The sequence below is a fragment of the Dendrobium catenatum genome, unplaced genomic scaffold, assembly GCF_001605985.2.
Source record: "Dendrobium catenatum unplaced genomic scaffold, ASM160598v2 fragScaff_scaffold_1001, whole genome shotgun sequence".
Classification (NCBI taxonomy): domain Eukaryota; kingdom Viridiplantae; phylum Streptophyta; class Magnoliopsida; order Asparagales; family Orchidaceae; genus Dendrobium; species Dendrobium catenatum.
Genome location: NW_021319463.1, coordinates 309,033 through 326,831, shown reverse-complemented (window position 1 = coordinate 326,831; position 17,799 = coordinate 309,033). Strand labels below are relative to the sequence as shown.

The 17,799-nt window shown below is 37.3% G+C and overlaps 1 protein-coding gene across 3 annotated transcripts in view; it reads left to right on the top strand.

Moving 5' to 3' along the window:
• The first annotated feature begins 875 nt into the window (after positions 1–875).
• The window catches only part of LOC110098783 (protein SABRE), a 55,644-nt gene continuing 38,720 nt past the window's right edge, over positions 876–17,799 (top strand). Inside the window, exons 1-5 of one of the 3 annotated variants that reach the window (XM_020825706.2) lie at positions 876–1,006; positions 1,446–1,681; positions 14,066–14,239; positions 14,309–14,386; positions 15,933–16,175. In XM_020825706.2, coding sequence (XP_020681365.1) covers positions 1,000–1,006; positions 1,446–1,681; positions 14,066–14,239; positions 14,309–14,386; positions 15,933–16,175 — 738 coding nt within the window. In that variant the 5' untranslated portion in view covers positions 876–999. Of the gene's footprint in view, positions 1,007–1,445; positions 1,682–14,065; positions 14,240–14,308; positions 14,387–15,932; positions 16,176–17,799 lie in introns of those variants that run through there. The other 2 variants (XM_020825707.2, XM_028697818.1) reach the window with 2 other exon arrangements.

The window sequence follows — 17,799 nt, the reverse complement described above, 5'->3', positions numbered from 1 at the left end:
CTGTTGGGTATGGTGGTGGTGTCAGCAAAAACGGTGTGTTGGTGGTGGCCAATGTCGGTGGGGTGGCAGAAGGCTGCGGTCCCTGGTGAAGCTTTAAATGCGCGGTGTATTTGAAATTTGCCCAAATCGGGCAAATTTCAAATATATTGAAAATAAACTAAAATGTGAATTTCAAATTCATAAAAAAAATCAATTTTGATAGCTTTTCATCTAACCAAACAAGAAAATTTTCAAAACGGCCTCATTCCTTTTACTTTGCATTCATTTTTCTAGAAATCAACCATCCCCTTGGTAAATCTTATTTTAGGTCAGAGGATGGCATCAGCTTTTCTCTATAGAATTGGAAATCTTAATCTGTGGTATGATTATAAGAGTTCTTGTGGATGCGATCAGATAATATCTACTAATCAAAATGTTCCTAGCTTTTGCTTTTCTAAAGTAAACATCTTCATATATTGATGGAATTTTCTTTCTTCTTTATCATCTTAATCTAATTATTCATCTCAATTTTGTTAATTTGTTATAAACTCATATGAATTGTTTTTGTTCAACATTCTATCTTTTGCCTACATCTGATATTCAAATAATTTTCAGAGGCCAAATGTTATGACAATTGTACTTCATACTTAATTAGTTATGTTTGGTTATTGAAAATCCATATAGTGCACCAACATAAGACTTTCAATCTCAGTTGATTTAGTGAAAAAATATGGTTGTAGTTAGTTGTTATTAGCTTCTAATTATGACTTTTCAAGTGATTTTAGGTTCCTAAAGCTGCTTTTGAAGTTAAAGATCTTAGGCTGGAGATGTCAAAAAGTGGAGGTTCAACTCCCGTGCTCAATATCAAGCTTTACCTTATCCCTTTACTTGTCCAAATATGGGAATCAAAGACAACTCTTGATCAGTTCAGTTTTGACCAGTGGGAATACTCAGCTAGTGCTGAAAATAGTTGTGCTCCTTTCATATGTGAAGATATGTCAGTTGCTTCTGAGTTGTCTCATGATAAGTAAGTTTCTTCTCCTGCATACTCAATGAACCTTCAATTGCTTCGATATCCCTTTCCTCCCTATTTGTTTTTTAACCCATACCGTTTTTCTTGAAGGCATGGGACATATCACCCAAGCCAGGCCTAGATGAAATGGTTTTTATCTCTTGTTTGCTAATCAAACTTATTGTACCGCTACACAATCAAACTTATTGTACCGCTACACGAAGATGCTAAAATATTCCTCATTGGATAATTCATTATAGTTTCTTTGATCCTTTCATCTGAAAACTGTAACTGGAATCATGGCAGCTTCGAGATGTGTGTTTCTCTTTTGATAGTTAGTTATGATATTAGATGCTAAAACTTTTCTTTTCCTTGAGAAACATATTGTGATCTTTTTTGTTTTGTTTTTGTGGCTTCTTTCGTGGTAACTTTTTTTCCACTTATGGAGGTATAGCCTTTTATCATTTCAGGGAACAGGGAATCCAAATCAAGAATTTGGATATGAGATGTGGAGATATCACTGTTAACTTAAGTGAAAATCTGTTTGCGAAAACCAAACTGAGATCGGATGACTTTACCGAGGCTGTTCCAAGTGGAGGTTCTAGACATGACATTGCTTCCGGTAAACTATCCCAGAACAATAAATTGTCGTCAATGTTGAAGAAGCAGATAATTTTTTTCCCAGACAAGGTTTGCGATTTATTTTTTCCATGCCAAGTCTTTTATTTCAGCTTGCAAATTCTACATGATTTAAAATAGAATTTTGAATTTACCTTAAAATTTAAAATAGTTTTGATCTTATATGGGTATCTGCAAATAATTATTACCCTAGATTTTACCTTTTCAACTCCAGGAGAGGCTTTGGGCAATGAAGTGCTGTTATTTCTTGGGTGATGTATCTAATTAGCTTTTTTGCTTGCTTTCTTTTGGAAATCTTTCCATGGCTTTGCAGATTTTCAACAAATTATGCCAAATGACTGCATGCTGAAACCTATCATTTTAATGAAAAAAGCCTTTGTGAATGTGTTGGGATTATTTATCTTGGGTCCATATCATCTTTGTGAACTGCCAGCAACTTTCTAAGCCTTTTTACTCGGAATAATTTGAACTTGGGTATTTGGTTATTTTTCATCTGGAACATAAATATTTGTCAAAGTTTTCCATTTCTATGTGAACCATTTGCAATCACTGTGTGCTAGTCTGAACAATCATATACTTTAGGATAAGTGAGAACTAAACTTTTTTTATTAGATTAGATAATGTAGTGGAATGTGGCCTTATTTATTATCTGAAATTGACAACTCTTGCTTTTGCCTTGCTGATGATATTTTTCCTGGCCATAAGTTATGGGGAACAGGTGAAGGATGAGAAGGTTGAACAGTACTATGAATTCATGATGCAGGACTACATAAGAATGCAATGTTTTTGTTAGGAATTTGCACAACTCTTAATTAGAATGACAGTGAAGAAACTATTAGCATCTTAAACATCGAAATAAAATGAGCAAGGGGTCACGCCCGCTTAGACTAAATCACATAACCAGAGATTTGAAACTTTCAAAATAAAATAGAAAACAATGTTATGCCAGAGTATTAGTTTCAATAAAAATTCCTAATATAACAGTGAGATTAGTAAACACATGAATACACTCAAAACCCTACGTTTACTAAGCTTAGCATAAGCAGGAAGAGTCGTCCGTCGTGACTACAATCAAACACAAGATAAAGATAGATTCCAGAAATATGTTGAGAGGGGAAAGTAGAACCTTTGTCAAGGATCAGTGGAGATCCTCCACTCAACGCCTTCAAACTGCTCTTCGATTGCTTCCACCAAAGTGTCCAAAATACGCTCTATGTAATCTTCAACAGTATGATCGACCCTTGTGTTAACGTCAAAGAAAGTGGATTGGAGAATGTCCACGAAACTGTCATCGTTGTAGGTTAGGCCGTATTCAGTTTCTGGATCCGCTATTCATAGATGCTAGGTGACAAATCTCTTCACGACTTGATAGTGCTCTTGAATATTGTTGAAGAGAAGAAGTTCTCTTGCAACTTGGAGGGAAAAGCCAATGACGGAAATCTGAAATAAGTTTCAGATTTTGTAAGGAGAGGAGAGGGAATTAGGAGAGAAAATATCAAATCCTAAATTCTGGTGGAGAGTTAATGAGAGAGTGAGGAGATTGGAGAGAGCTAGAGGGGCGGGTAGGGGGGATGGGGCCGGCGGCTATGAGGAGGATGGGGAGGGATTTGTGGGAAGTAAATTGAGTTTCTAAGTTTAGGTTTAGGAATTAAGAAAGGTTTGATTAGATCCAATTTAATTTGAAAATCAAATTGAATTCTAATAGGAAACTTTCCTTAAATAGATTCATACAAATAGGAAAGGATTTGAATTTTGAATTTAATTAATTTGGATTCCAAATTGATTCCAAATTAATTTGAACTAAATTAGGAGATCCAAAAGGAGGCAAGTGGAGTGGGGCCGACGGTTTAGCCAAGTATGGCCGACGGCTAGGGGTGAGAGGGAGGGAATTAAGGAGGCTTTAATGCTTCCTTAATTTTGGGGATTGGATTTAGAATGAATTAAGTCATCCTAATTAATTCAAAATCCAATGGAGGGAAAATTTGAAAACTTTCCTAAAATAGATTTTATAATTTAGGAAAGAATTTGAATTTCAAATTTGGGGAAATTTGAATTGAAAGACCAACTAAATTATGACAATCCAAAATTAGGAATTATCCAAAGTAGGCAATGGGGATGGGAGAGGGTGAGGCCAGCGGCTTGAATGGGGTGGGTAGGGGCCGGCGGCAAGGTGGAGATGGAGACGATGTGATGGTGGGTGGAAGGAAACGACTAAGGAGAAGTAAGATTGTGAAGAAAGGTGGGAGATAGGTTAAGTGAAATCAAAGATATGAAACCACGAACCCGGCCATCTCCAAGTTTGGTGGGTGATGCACCAATCTCCCTCTCCAAGGGACCTCTCTCCGATCTCTCAAGCTCTCTCAAGAACTCCAAGCAAGAAAACAAAATTCTCAAATAATCATTCGTTACCCAAAAACAATAAGCAAGGGGCTATAAATAGCCTAGTACAAGAGACTCAAAAATAAAAGACGAACATGCCCCCGGGCTTTCAAACAACATCCATTTACTAGAAGGGTACAACGGGAACTAAAATAAAATAAATACAATGACACATAAATAAATATAACATAAATCAAAAGTATAATGGCTCGATCGTAGCCGTAGATCGGCGGCCACGCCTCTGTTAAACCTTCCATGATATGATGTCCCCATCAATCCATATGCATTTTGTGTAATTCAGTCACATGCCTCTTCATGAACATTTGAATTGGGACTGTGCAGATCAGTTCAGCAGTCAGGGTTGTGTAGATATAGCATTAGTCCACTAGGAAGACGGCAAAGTTTTAGTTGCATTATCTGTTATGATCTGCATGAGAATGAAAATGAACAATAGCCACATTGAAATTGAAACAGGAGTGTCGTCCTCTATTTCATTTCCATTATGTGACATTAGAGAGCTGAATTTCATGCTGGTTGTTTCGATCTACAATCCTTAAATGGATCCATGCTGATGCCTTTGGGAAGTCCTTGGAAGTGGTTGTGGTTCACTGAATGTGCCAATAGCTCCTCCATGCCATTCGGTTTAATTATTTTGAAAAAATCAGTCTCAAACAACAACATTAGAACATTAGAAAACTCGTGAAGGGACCTAGGAGTATGTAAACTCCTTGTACTTATATGCCTCCTTTGGCATTGTGGAACTGGCAAACAATTATGCTGTGGGTTTCAATCTTCTACCTTCTTGGAAATGTTGGTGAATAGTTAATCTTCAATTACTAGATGTTCCCATGGAATGATTTTCAATTCAGTCAGTTAGTTAATTGCTGGTTTTTTAAGGTCTTACAAATTATTTACTCACATATCATTATGAAACATAGTTTAAGTGAAAATCTACAGTTAAAATGATAGATTTACTGTACAAATTATGGTGGTTCATTGGGAACTTGGTCTCAGGTGCACGCTTTTCGAATTCCTACTTGTTATGACTAGCCCATGAATGCGGCTTGTGATGCCATGTCGAGAGGAATTGGAGAATATTCGTGAGATTGCAAAGACATCCTAAAAAATATTGTGCAAAGGCTACCATACGTCAACTGAAAAGCATGGAAGAGCTTTAATTTTTGAAGCTCTTTAGGGTAATGGTTCCTTGTTTTTGGAAAAGATGGATTTCTAGAGGAAGCCTATCTTGCTCCTTTTGACAGAAAATTCGCATGATATTTGATAGCCTTCCAAACATAGGCCAACTGCCGTCAGTCTCTCATTCTCCATCAACCTATTGACAATAAAGTACATTTCCACCATGTAGATTCACTCATGTGCATCATCTCCCTCAAAAATAGACATCTTCAGTTTCCCCACTCTCAGATCTCCTCCGTCAACCTTACTTCCTCCAAAATTTCCCATTTCCCAAGGTGGTGGTTCCCCCCAAATGTGCCAATCATCCCTCCACTCGCACCCAAACCTTTCATCACCAGCCCACCTTCTCCCTTCAAATTCAACACCCCTTCGATCATATTCAACCCCTCTTCTTTCAAATTTGACCTCTTCGATCATAGTTAATTCATCACCTTTCAAATTCAGCCCCTATTCTTTCAAATCCCCCCTCCACTAATGTCCAATCCCCTCAACGCCTCTCCACATACCCTCTACCCGACTCCTCCCTAGGAATAGGCCATAGGAGCGGCATTTTTTATGTTCCTTCCGAAATCTCCACATCCTGATCTTCCCTTCGTCTGATTTGCTTAGGGTTTTCCCCATTTCATTGGCTGTCGGTGACTTCCCTTACCTCCGACAGCATTTTTTTTTTGGTTTAGCCCTCAAGAACTTTCTTCAGCATCTCCTCCAGGATGGAGAATTTCGAATCAAACTTATCATTGATGACTGAAATATATTTCTTTAAATCTGAAACTTAAAGATATGAATTTTCAGATTTATTTGTCTGATCTCCCATTCCAACACTTCTACCTTTCTTCCTGCCATGGTAATCTGGATTTAGGCTCCATTTGCAAAGATCAACAAGTTTGATGCGAATTCTAGCCTCAAATCAATAAAAAACTACAATATTGGATACATAACACAACAAAATTCAATGAGAAAAACTTCTATTTCTGCCCAGGAAATGACTCTGATACCAATTTGATGGGAAACACTTGAAGATTTCAAGTAATTCCTATCAATTTCGGAAAAACAATGAGAAAACTCTTCCAAACTCCAATGAAAATCAGAAAAACAATAGTTTTTATTGCAATAATCAAAGATACACAAGGAAAATACCAAGATATGATCGATCCTTAATTTGAGAGGAGGATATATCTCTTCCAAATATCTAGAAGCTGCTAGAGCCCAAAAAAATCTAAGAGATTTCAAATTTCAGCCAAATACCAGATGCCCTATCCCTAGGAAAACAACTATTTAATGCATACAATTAAAAAGAAAATCTGTAAACAATCCCTACATTCAAATTTCCCTCTTAACTCCCTAAAAAAATCCTTCCTAAACTGCTCGGTTGGCTCTTGCGGTTCAAAAGACATATCGAAGAGGTGGAAACCTTCTGCCAAAGTTCTCGAGGTGCGGTCTTGTATGGACCGGCTGGACCGGTCTAACAAAACGCCTTGACCTTGAGTTTTTTTTGTGTCTTGTGCCTTAGCTTGGCTGAGATTTTTCTTGAAGTGCGCCTCACCTCACTGGTGTGAGGTTTATGCCTCACTTTTATATATATTTTGTTTCTTAAAACTTATCTAAATTCTAAAATGAAGCTTTGAACAAATCACGCCTTCATTCACCCTCGAGCTGGAACAACTTCCTCTCAATTGTCTCAACCTCCAACCTGCTGCCTTCACTACAACTATCACCGTCGTAGTCGTCGCCGGAGATTACTTGAAAGACGCACACTACAACTACCTCATCTAAAAATTTTGGAGTATTAATTTCATCTTTATGTTGATGAAAAATATTTATGAAAGATGAAGATAACTACAATAAATAAAAAAGAAGCAGATTGGGAGGCATTGGATTTCACATGATGAGGCAAAGGAGTGTCCAATATGTTATGACGACCATTCAAATAAATACCCCCTTGGTGATGAAATACAAATGATTTTTGAGTTGCTACCAACAATTTCAGCTTTCTTTAGTAATTAAACGAGGATGGTAGGGAATAGAGAAAGAATGAATTTGGAGTTGAAATTGATGTTATATGATACTTTTATGCCGTTATTATATTTAATGTTATTTTGTTCTTGTAATATTTGAATTTTAATTCTATTTCACACAATTTATCTTTTATCATTTTACATCTTGTGTAATTTTTTGTTTCATATGTATGTTAATTTGTTAATTTTTAGTTTAATAGAAAATTAATATGCCATCATTTAGATATTATTTAGTTATTATATAAAAAATCACTTTTAATATTTATTTTTACTCTGCAATTTTTTATTTTCAGGCTTAAGTCTCGCCTGACAATTGAAAATGCCTCAAAACATAATTGCGCAATTTTAAACCTTGCGGTAGATTTATGATGAAACGTTCATTTGTTAATCTAAGTCGTGTTGACTTCAGTCATTTTAAGGAGGAGGATTAGACTTAAATATTTGACCAGCGCAGTAATCTCGGACCTTAAGATTAGGAGTTGTATATGACGGTCGGAGCGCATGCGGGTAATGAGTTTGAAAGTAGCATTTTACATTGGTGAGCTTTTAACCCTACACAACATTCTCGTACATTTGTGTTTGAAAATTTAGCATATTTGTTCGAGCACATGCGGGGATTTTGAGTTAAAATGCACACTTCTTGTGGCAATAGAACACTTCTTGGGTTTTCACATGCTTCCCGAGGTTGCTACATGCTTAAAGAGGTGTCAACACGCTTCTCAAGCATCGCGCTTAGGTTTAGAGAATTGTATTTTAATTCATTAGCAGGATTTTAAAACATTTAAATATGATCATTTACGCAAGTAATTATGATTGAAGTGTGCACAAAATTTCATTTGAAATTAAAAAAACGCCACCTGTCCGCTTATACGAGTGTTGTAGATTTGATGACGTGAGTTGAAGGTGAGTGAGGTTCTAATTGTAGTATATATGAGAGAGATTATTGATTCATTTTGCCTTATTTAAGTTATCATTTAGTATAGCTCGTAAGGGATATTTATTTAATTGACACTCGGAAATCGTGTTCTTGATCATCGAAGAAATTATCTTGTCCTATATGAGTTCCCCTATTCTCACCCATAGGTGGGCTGATTTGTTTGATATGAGCCCCTTCTCCTTGTCCATAGTTAAGTACTTGTGCACACTATGAATTTCCTACTCTTACCCACAGTTGAGTTGCATTGTGCACGACGAATTCCCTGCTACTGCTCATAGGTGAATTATAGTGTGCACTATGAATTCTGTGCTCCTGTCCATAGGCCAATTGTAGTGTTCATTATAGGTCCATTAATATTGCCCGTAGGCAAACAATTTTTATTACAAGTTGCTTGTTGTTTCCCGTAGGTGGGTTATTTTATTCACCACAAGTTCTCTGTTCATGCCTGTAGGCGGGTTGATGTGAGCATTTCAATTCCTTGCTTTTGCTGATAGGAAAGTTTTCTCATTCGTCATAAGTTCCTTGTTCTTGGTCGCAGGAGAATTATCTTGTCCGCTATGAGTTCCCCTATTCTCGCCCATACGTGGTTTGACGTGTTCGTTAAAAATTCCTTGTTTATGCAAGTCTCTTACTCGTGCCCGTAGGCAAGTTGTTTTTTTTTATTAACAGTCCCCTGCTTATGTTCAATATTATTTGTTCAAGGCAACAAGTTGTATCTTTAGTATTCATATTTTCGTCTTTGATGTTCATTTAAAATTTTGTTTCGTTGCATTTTTAATTATGTAGGTCATTTTTAAAGTTCGAAGTTCAATTGTTGTTTAGATAAAATTTCAGTAGCCTCCCGGCATCTTCTCCGTTTAGAGAAAATTTTGGTGAGTTTAGGCCTTCCCACCGCGCTTAAAGCGTGTATGGTTAGTGTCAGGTGACACCACGGCCAGAACTACACAAACGGGTATTTCTATTTGTAGGTTTCCCGTCACGTTGAAACAACGTGAATTGGTGCTTATATTTTGCATATTTTTCCGCTGCGCTGGAAATATGCGAACATATACTTAAATTGAGTTTGAAATTTATACCTAGCGGCTAGCGCACAGCAACAACTATGACGACAAGGTGGTAATGAGGACATCCACAATTTCTCTTTCTTTTTTTTAAAAAAAAATTACTCCCTCTTTTTTTTGATCTTTTCTGATATTCTTTCTTTTTTTTTTCCCTACTTTTTAAAACTAATAATAATGCTAATAGTAATTATAGTGGGGAAATAAGAGAGTGTGTACTCTCTGTTAAGGAGAGAATAAGAGAGAGGTGGTTAGTGGTTTCGAGTTCATAGGGGTTGGTTTCAGATGATTCGGGTATGGGCTGCTGGAAGGAGGAAGGTTGGGTAATGGGTTTGAGGAAGGGTTTGCTGAAGGAGTTAGAGAGGAGTAGATTATTGGGTGATTTATATGAGAGGGATTTATTCAAAGAGGTGAGAGGATAGTGGGCTACAGGTTTCTTGTTTGCGGTTTGGTGATGTTGGGCTTGTGGGAATAGGTTGGGTGTTCGGGTAGGTAGGTGGAGAGGGGTTAACGGGAGCTGGGAAGTGGTTGCTGGAGATTTGGATGAGAGGTGGAGCTTGAGGCCATGGACGGCAATAGGTGTTGAGGGCTGTTTGGTTTGGGAAGTGCAGATTTGCTGCGAGTATTGGGGATGTGTAGAGGAGTTCGGTTGTGTTGGAAGCTGGGAGGTGGGAAGAAAGGGGCTGGATTTGTATTGGCTGCCTATGAAGGAGCAACAGCTGGTTATAGGGAGTTGGAGCAGGAAGAGGAGTAGCACTTGAGAGGAGTTTCTTTTGGAGGAAGATGCAGGTGTGAAGGGCTGTATTTGGTGAAGTGTAGGGACCGAGAGGCAGAGGGTCTGTATTTGGTGGTGTGAAGTGGTGAGGGAGCTTGAGTGAATGGAGTTCGGGAGTGGGAGCAGCAAACTGGGGCTAGTGAGAGGGAGGCTGGAGCTATGTGCGTCAGAGTGACGCTATTGTGGCATTGTGGTGGGAAGGCGAGTGTATGAGGGCTGTTTGTGCAATTGAGGAAGATGGAAGCTGTTCTGGAGGAGAGGAGTGGGCTGGGTTTCTTTGCATGAAACAGAGATGGAGAGAAGATAGGGCGGGCAGAGAAGAGGAAGCAGGATTTTTGTTCTGGATTTCCCCATGAATGACAAGATATGGTGTGAGCAGCTGAACTCCACGTTGAATTCCAAAGAGCGCAGGATTTGGCAGTTGATTTGGTCAGGATTTGAGATGGGGTAGACTTTTTTATTATGCATAATTTGAATTATTTTTTTATTATTATTAATTAAAATAAGATACAACAATAATAACATCAAGCTTTTATCCCACCATGTGGGGTTGGATACATGAATCATTTTTCTCCATTGTGTCTTGTTAAGAGTTAAAGTGATGTAAAACTACTAGGAGTTACGTTCAAAATTAAAAAAAGAATTGTTAAAGTTTGCTTTTATAATTTTATGGGATCATGCAAGATTGAGTTAAGATGTCGAAACGTTAACTTTGCTTAGGCGAAAGAGTTGCAAACAAGATTAACCAAAACGATTCTTTCAAAGTTCTAGGCGAATTTAATATGCAAAGTACAACAACAAAACCCAACATTTAGCAATGAGAAGTTCACCTTGGGGCCGTATCACTCAAGAGGTAGTGGACTTTTGACGGAGATAGAAGATCCAAGAGATGAAAGAAGTTACCACTAGGGAGAGGGCGCCAAAGAACTTCGTCGAAGGAAAAGTTGCCGGTTGGGATGGAAGTCGTAGACGACCGTTGAGGCTCCAAGTGTGCTTCGAAAGCCTTCGGTCGTAGATGCTTGCAAGGATTGGCACGACTCTATCCACGTACTCCTCCACGGTAGTTTCGTCTTCAAACCCTACGTCGAAGCAAGGTGACCATAGGATGTCGACGCTTCCGTCGGCTTGGAAAACTATACCCCACTCAAGCTCCGGATCCGCCATGCATGCTTGGCGTGGAGATTTCTTCAAGGAGAGGAGGGGTAGACGGCGGGATCTCCAGGGAGAGGGAGGGTCTCGGCCAAGAGGAGGAAGGATGCGGCTAGGGTTAGGAGATTAGGTGATGAGGAGGTGTGGGGAAGTTTTAATCAAAATCTGAATTTAATTTCAGATTTAATTAAATTTGGAGGGAGAATATTTTGAATTTGGATTTTGAAACGGGTGTAATGATTGCATTAAATGCATTAAAAGGGATTCCCCCTTTTGGTGGCCGGCGGCATGGATGAGAGAGGGGAGAGGTTACAAAAATCTGAAGTTAATTTCAGATTTTAGTTAAATTTGGAGGGAGTTAAATTGGATTTGAAATTTGAATCAAAGAGCCTTTATTGTCATTAACTAGCCTTGAATGGGATTCCCCCTTTGATGGGGCCGGCGGCTAGGAGAGAGGGGAAGGAGGTGAGGAAGCAATTGCTCACTTTCCAAATAGGTTATTGCCACCTAGGATGGAAATTTCGTAACTCCTCATGAGAAGAAATTTGAAATGAATCAACTTCAAAACTTTCCCTTTTGGGAAGATGTCAAATAAGGAAAGTTTTTGAATTTCAAAATTTGAAATTCAAAATGTAGTAACTCCCTTATTGATTGCTAGGCAACAATCAAGGAATCACAAAGGGGAAGAGATGACATCTCCAAGGGGAGGATGATGGGTGGCCGGCGGCTAGTGGAGGGGGAAGATGGTGGCCGACGGGTTGGGTGAGGTTTCTTTGGCGGAGTTTGGGATGCTAGTGGTGGAGATGGAGAAGATGGTAGGGAGTAGGAACAAGAAGATAACTAGATTAACCACGAGTTGCGGACTCTTCCAACAACTGGTGGGCCTTGCGCTTTGCTCCCCTTGAGCTCTCTCCCTTCTCAAGCCCTCATGCAAGAAGAAGTAGAAACCAAAAGTAATTTTCATTCAAAATATTCATTAAGCATCAAAATTACAATATGAAGGCTATATATAGCCTCTAACAAAGACATAAAGTAAAAGGACTCAAATGCCCTCAAGGGCTACAAGACAGATAACTCCCCACAAGGGTAAAATGCGAAAAACAGAAAATAAACTAAGACAATAATCATAACATCTATATCAAAAGTAGAGACGCTGAATCATGGCCGTCGATCTGCGGTTTCGCCGGCGATAAACATGTCTGTAGCGTCTGTCGATGTCCTCATCATAAAGTCTCATTTACATCTAGTAAAGAAAGGTCATTTCTAATATTTTCTAACCAAGTCTTTTTAGGTTTACCTCTACCTTTCTTAACATAAGCCAAATCTAATAAATCTACTTTCCTAACCGGATCATCAGAAGGCCATCGTTTTATGTGATCAAATCATCTAAGGCGACTCTCTCTAATCTTATCTTCCACTGGGGCTACTCCAAATCCAACCGTTTCATGTATATGCTCATTTTGTATCCAGTCTCTAAGAGTAAAGCCACTCATTCACTAATTAAAATAAGAAAGAAAATTATAAATTGATTGCCAGCATATTTTTCCTTCTTCCTCGTGCGTCTCATTTTTAGGACTTTATCTCCTCGACTTATGTGAGAATTTCACTCGTGCGACAACCCAAGCGATGTTACAGTCAATTCCAGATATTTTAGACTCCCGGGTGCAATTACGAATTATGTTTTATGAATGGACGTTGTTCGGGCGACGTCACACAACATTGCATTCATAGGCCATTTCAAATTAATTGCGAGAGATCTTCCCTGGATAATTTTGATGTTTCAGATGCATCGTCACTATCTGTTTAATGATCGGAAGTCATTTGAGTAGTTTTGTGCTGCGTAGTGCTTGCCAACTGTCGTGCTCGTCACTTGGTCAAGTCGATTTTCTGCACGAGCGGCTCCTCTTTGGTAAGGTAGATATTTTGAATGCATCGATGCGGCACATTTCGCAGTTGGACAAAGTTTGAGTGGTTTCGACAATGTTTGAGGTGCTCCAATTTTCGTTATGAGCAACATATTTGTCTGCCAATGGTCTTCGTTCTCCTCAAATTGCCCAAGTGGAATGTACGTGGAGTTCAAAACCCATCATTTGGATAAGAAAGAGTAAGAGTAATTGAGTGACTCTCAATAGGCTAGTATATAACTTTCTTAAACTTAGCTCTTGAAGTATCCGTATGCCCAACATCGAAATCCGATGATACTGGAGATGGAAGCTAAAGAGGATATTGACATCCAACAAACAACCAAGAACAATGGAAGCCACTCTGTTTGTCCTCATGTAAGTTTTTTTTTTGAGTCCTTCAGTAAAAAAAATCTCTTGAAGTTTAGTATTGTCATTTGGATGTACATCTATTATTATAAATAGACCTTTATTTTATTTGAATCTCAGATTTGGTGAATGTAAACTTATTTCTCCTACCTGTAGAATTTAAAATAGGCATACGGCGGTTGTTTGATGCTTCCTTCTTCTGAGTTATTCATAAAGTTGTGTGATACTGTTGATACCTTTCTGTGTGAGGCACACGTAGCTTCTTCCTTCCCTCTTCTTTATCCTGGAGTTCCTTTCTTCTCTTTCTGCTGATATTTACTCCTAAGCACTTCCCTTTCTCCATCTGAACACCATAGAGATATTGATTGTCGTACTTCATTCCTAAGATACATTTCGCTCATGCTTATTTCTTCTACTGTTTGGGATTTCATATTTAGTTACTTTTGTTGTGATATCTGGTTTTCATTATGTTCCGTGCTTCTGTTTTGTAGTTTTAATTTAAGTTTACAAACATATTGATAGTTTTCTTCTTGTTAAACACTTCGTGTATATCCCATTTCTAGTAATTATTATCCCCATGAGAACGATGCTCTTATGGATAGTTTGCTCACTAACCTAATTGATATTCACTTACAAGGGATGTTATCTTTGGAAGGTTAATTTCAGGTTGCCCAAGCTTAACTTGAGATTCATGCATCGGGGTCAAAGGCTTCTTTCTGAGAGTAATGTTATGGGCATCCATCTGAGAAGTAACAGATCTCAGGTGTTTGAGGATTCTGGGGATATAACATCTCACCTTGATATTCAAACTGATATGACTGAAATTCATGTATGTTTATTTCAATATATTCCTTGGTTGCCCCTTGGGTCCTTTATGATGTTTTTGTCGTTTTTCCAGATCCTCAAAGAAGATGACAGTTCTATCTTGGAGATTCTGAAAGTTGTTCTCACTGCTTCGGTGGATGCTCCAATGCAAGTATGCTCTTTGGTCACTAATAAGATACTGAAACTTGCCATCATGCGTACAGTTTGGGTGCCGCTTTCAAAAAGCATTGACATACAATTTCCCTTATATGAGCATCTTTAGACATGAAGTTATTTGCTTGCATGGTTTTGTTATTAATACGTGCAGCCTGCCTCTATTCTACTACAAAAAAATCCCATCTGAGCCATCCACTGTGTCAGGGCAGTTGGATGCTGATGTTTGTGCCGTTGAGGTCAAAGTATGCTAAGATATTCTGAAAAGGTAAATAATTAAGAGGTTAAAAAGAGGTAAAAACTGACTTGATGCTAAATGACTTCTACTTTTACTTGAAGTAGCTATCATGGCCTCTCAAACTTCTAAAATGACCATAAGAGCTTTTTGTATCAATCTTGGTTGTCAGAAAAATAGAAGAGCCAAAAAAAGTTGATCATATGAGAGATAAGAATGCTAATTTTCGTTTGTGGTAGAACTTGAAAGGTGATGTGAGGAATAAGATTATTTGATGAGATGTAGGAATTACGTCTAATGAGGATGAAATAGTTGAAATATATAATATACTGTGGATTTCATAGAAAAGGAAGAATAATAATCGGTACACATTTTATGTGAAGAGGTGGGAAGGAACAAAGGTAAAATAGATTTAACATGTTCTTGTTATTTATATATATATATATATATATATATATATATATATATTCTTATAATTCCTTGGTCCGCATATATAATAGAAAACATTTGAAAATACATAAGCAGGTTCAATTCGATTCCATAACCTTCTCTGTGGAGCTGAAGGAAAGGTTGTTAAAAGTTCGGCATCGATAGTGCTATGTGTATCATCTGTTGGTGATGGTTTTTATATTTTGTTGTTACCTTGCATTTCTAAATTTTTGTGTTTACATTCCCACTCACCAACTTGATCCAGTAAAGAGCAGCCTACACTAGGTTCTCAAGTCACAGGCTTTTGCTTATTGTTGAAGTTGTTTCAACTCTTGTCACTACACTGGAATGATAAAAACCTTTTAATGGTGGTGTGTGTTTCATGGCGATCCCTTGCTCTCACATCTTACGTAGCTGGAAAGTGAAACAAGGTTAATTTATTAAATAGCTCAAGAATTCTTATGAAGACTTTGAAGCATCAAATAAAAGCGCAGTGAAACTATGGCATGTGAAATAAGCACATGAACTTAATGCTAGTCTTGATCACAGTGTAAAATTTGCATTAGCGTATTAATCAAGATGAGGTTAATAGCTGGAGTCTTTTTAATTGCTATGATTCCTGTAGCAATTAATTAAGATGTTCCAGTAGTTTTTACTCTTTTAATTCGTTTCTTCACTTTTTCTCTAAATGCGTAAGCTTTGCCATTGTTCATAATTCTAATGATATTTCTAAAGCATGTTGTCAACAATTTGTTGTCATATGTGTTAAATTATGTTTGTTGTCTTATGTATCTTGTATAGTTGAATTTTCTGCAAGTGTCATTGATAATCCTTCTAATCTTTTTCTGTTAGAGATTATTATTTATTCTCGTGCTTGCAGCTAACTCAACCAATTAGATCTGAGATCGATGTTAAGCTTGGTGGGACCCAGTGCAATCTTATTGTGAACAGATTGACGCCTTGGCTTAGTCTTGATTTATCAAGAAAGAAAGAAAGGTTTATTCATGATGAACAGGAGAAGTGTCAGACAAATAAAAATGCTGCTATAATGTGGACATTTACTGTTTCTGCACCAGAGATGACTGTTGTGCTTTACAGTCTGAATGATGTACCGCTCTATTATGTAAGTTATGTTGTGTTACTTCATATAGACATTCTTTTGTTGTTTCTATAACGAGTGCTCACCACTAAGTTTATTCAATATCACTTTATATTAGTGGACCTTTTTTCAGGATTTATTTTCATAATTTCTTCTGGTTAAGTGGTTAATTTGCATTGCTGATAAGGCTTGTTTTGATCAAATGATACCACTTATTTCCAACTATTGAATGTTTAAAATCTTTTATTCTCAGTACCATCTTATTCTTTCTCCTCAGTTCCTCCCTTCTCCTCTCTGTAAAGTCTTAACCTTATTCAATACTGGCAGTAACGTGAGCACTGGACAATGTATAGCAGTTCTGGATTTGTGCAGGTGATTAAGATGCGATGGAAGAAATTTAGATGGAGAAGGAAGGGGAATATAACATCGTGGAAGATGGAGACGGATGTGAAAGATAACATCGGAAACAACAAAATAAGAAAGTGGGGATAAAAACTCTAGACCAAACATGCTGTCATGTTTGGGCTTCAAAATTCTCACTGAGTTCGATCATATTCAAATTATTTTGGTTTGATTTTTTCATAAGATATATTGGATATTAGACAAGACATTATTTAAAAATGAATGCATGGAGAGTAATTTTAGTATAAATAGATCTAGTGGTGAGGTTGTGATATTTTTGGGTGATCAAGTCACTAAACATAGTGCAGTTTTAGATATCTCGGGTTTATTGTTCAAAACTATGATAAAATAGGGATATTATTTGTAGAATTCAAGTTGGATGATTGAAGTGGAGGAATGCATCGAGTAGTTATGTGATAGAAAAGTACCCTCTCAAACTTAAGGGAAAATTTTATAAAATGATGGTGAGACTTGCCAAACTTTGTAGCACATAATATTGTCCATTAAAAGAGACATAAAATTAAGTGTTGCAGAGATGAGGATGCTTAGGTGGATGAGTGAATTTACACTTAGAGATAGAATGTGATGCAACTATATGCATGAAAAAGTTGAAGTAGCTCCAGTGGCAGTCTGGCAGATAAGATTAGAGAAAGCTGCCTTAGATGGTTTGATCACATAAAACGTCGGCTTTCTAACAATTCTGTCAGGAGAGTAGATGTTTTAAGAGTCGGCCTATATTAAGAAAGGTTGATGTAGACCTGAAAAGACTTGGTTATGAAGCATTAAAAATGATTTTTTTTATTAGATTTAAATGAGAATTTGACTCTTAATATGACATAGTGGAGAAAAATGATTTATGTAGCTGACACCATTTAGTGGGATAAAGGCTTGTTGTTGTTGTTGTTATAGTACAAGACACTACCTAGAATTACACCCTTATAGAGGACTTTATGACATGCTTTGAGATCTATCATAGGCACAAGTCCTATGATTAATTATCATTCGATTGCTAGAGAGAATTTCTGATTAAGGTGTCATGCCTTAAGATCTAATTGAAAGAATTTTTCCTAATCATATTCAACTCTTCATCAATAAGTAAACCCATAACCAACTAAAACATCCAATCCCAAAAAATATAACAATTCATATTTCGTCAAAAGAGTCATATATGATAATCCAATATAATATTTTCTTCATATCAACTTATATACATAAATGGCTGGATTATAAAAGATAACTCTAAATT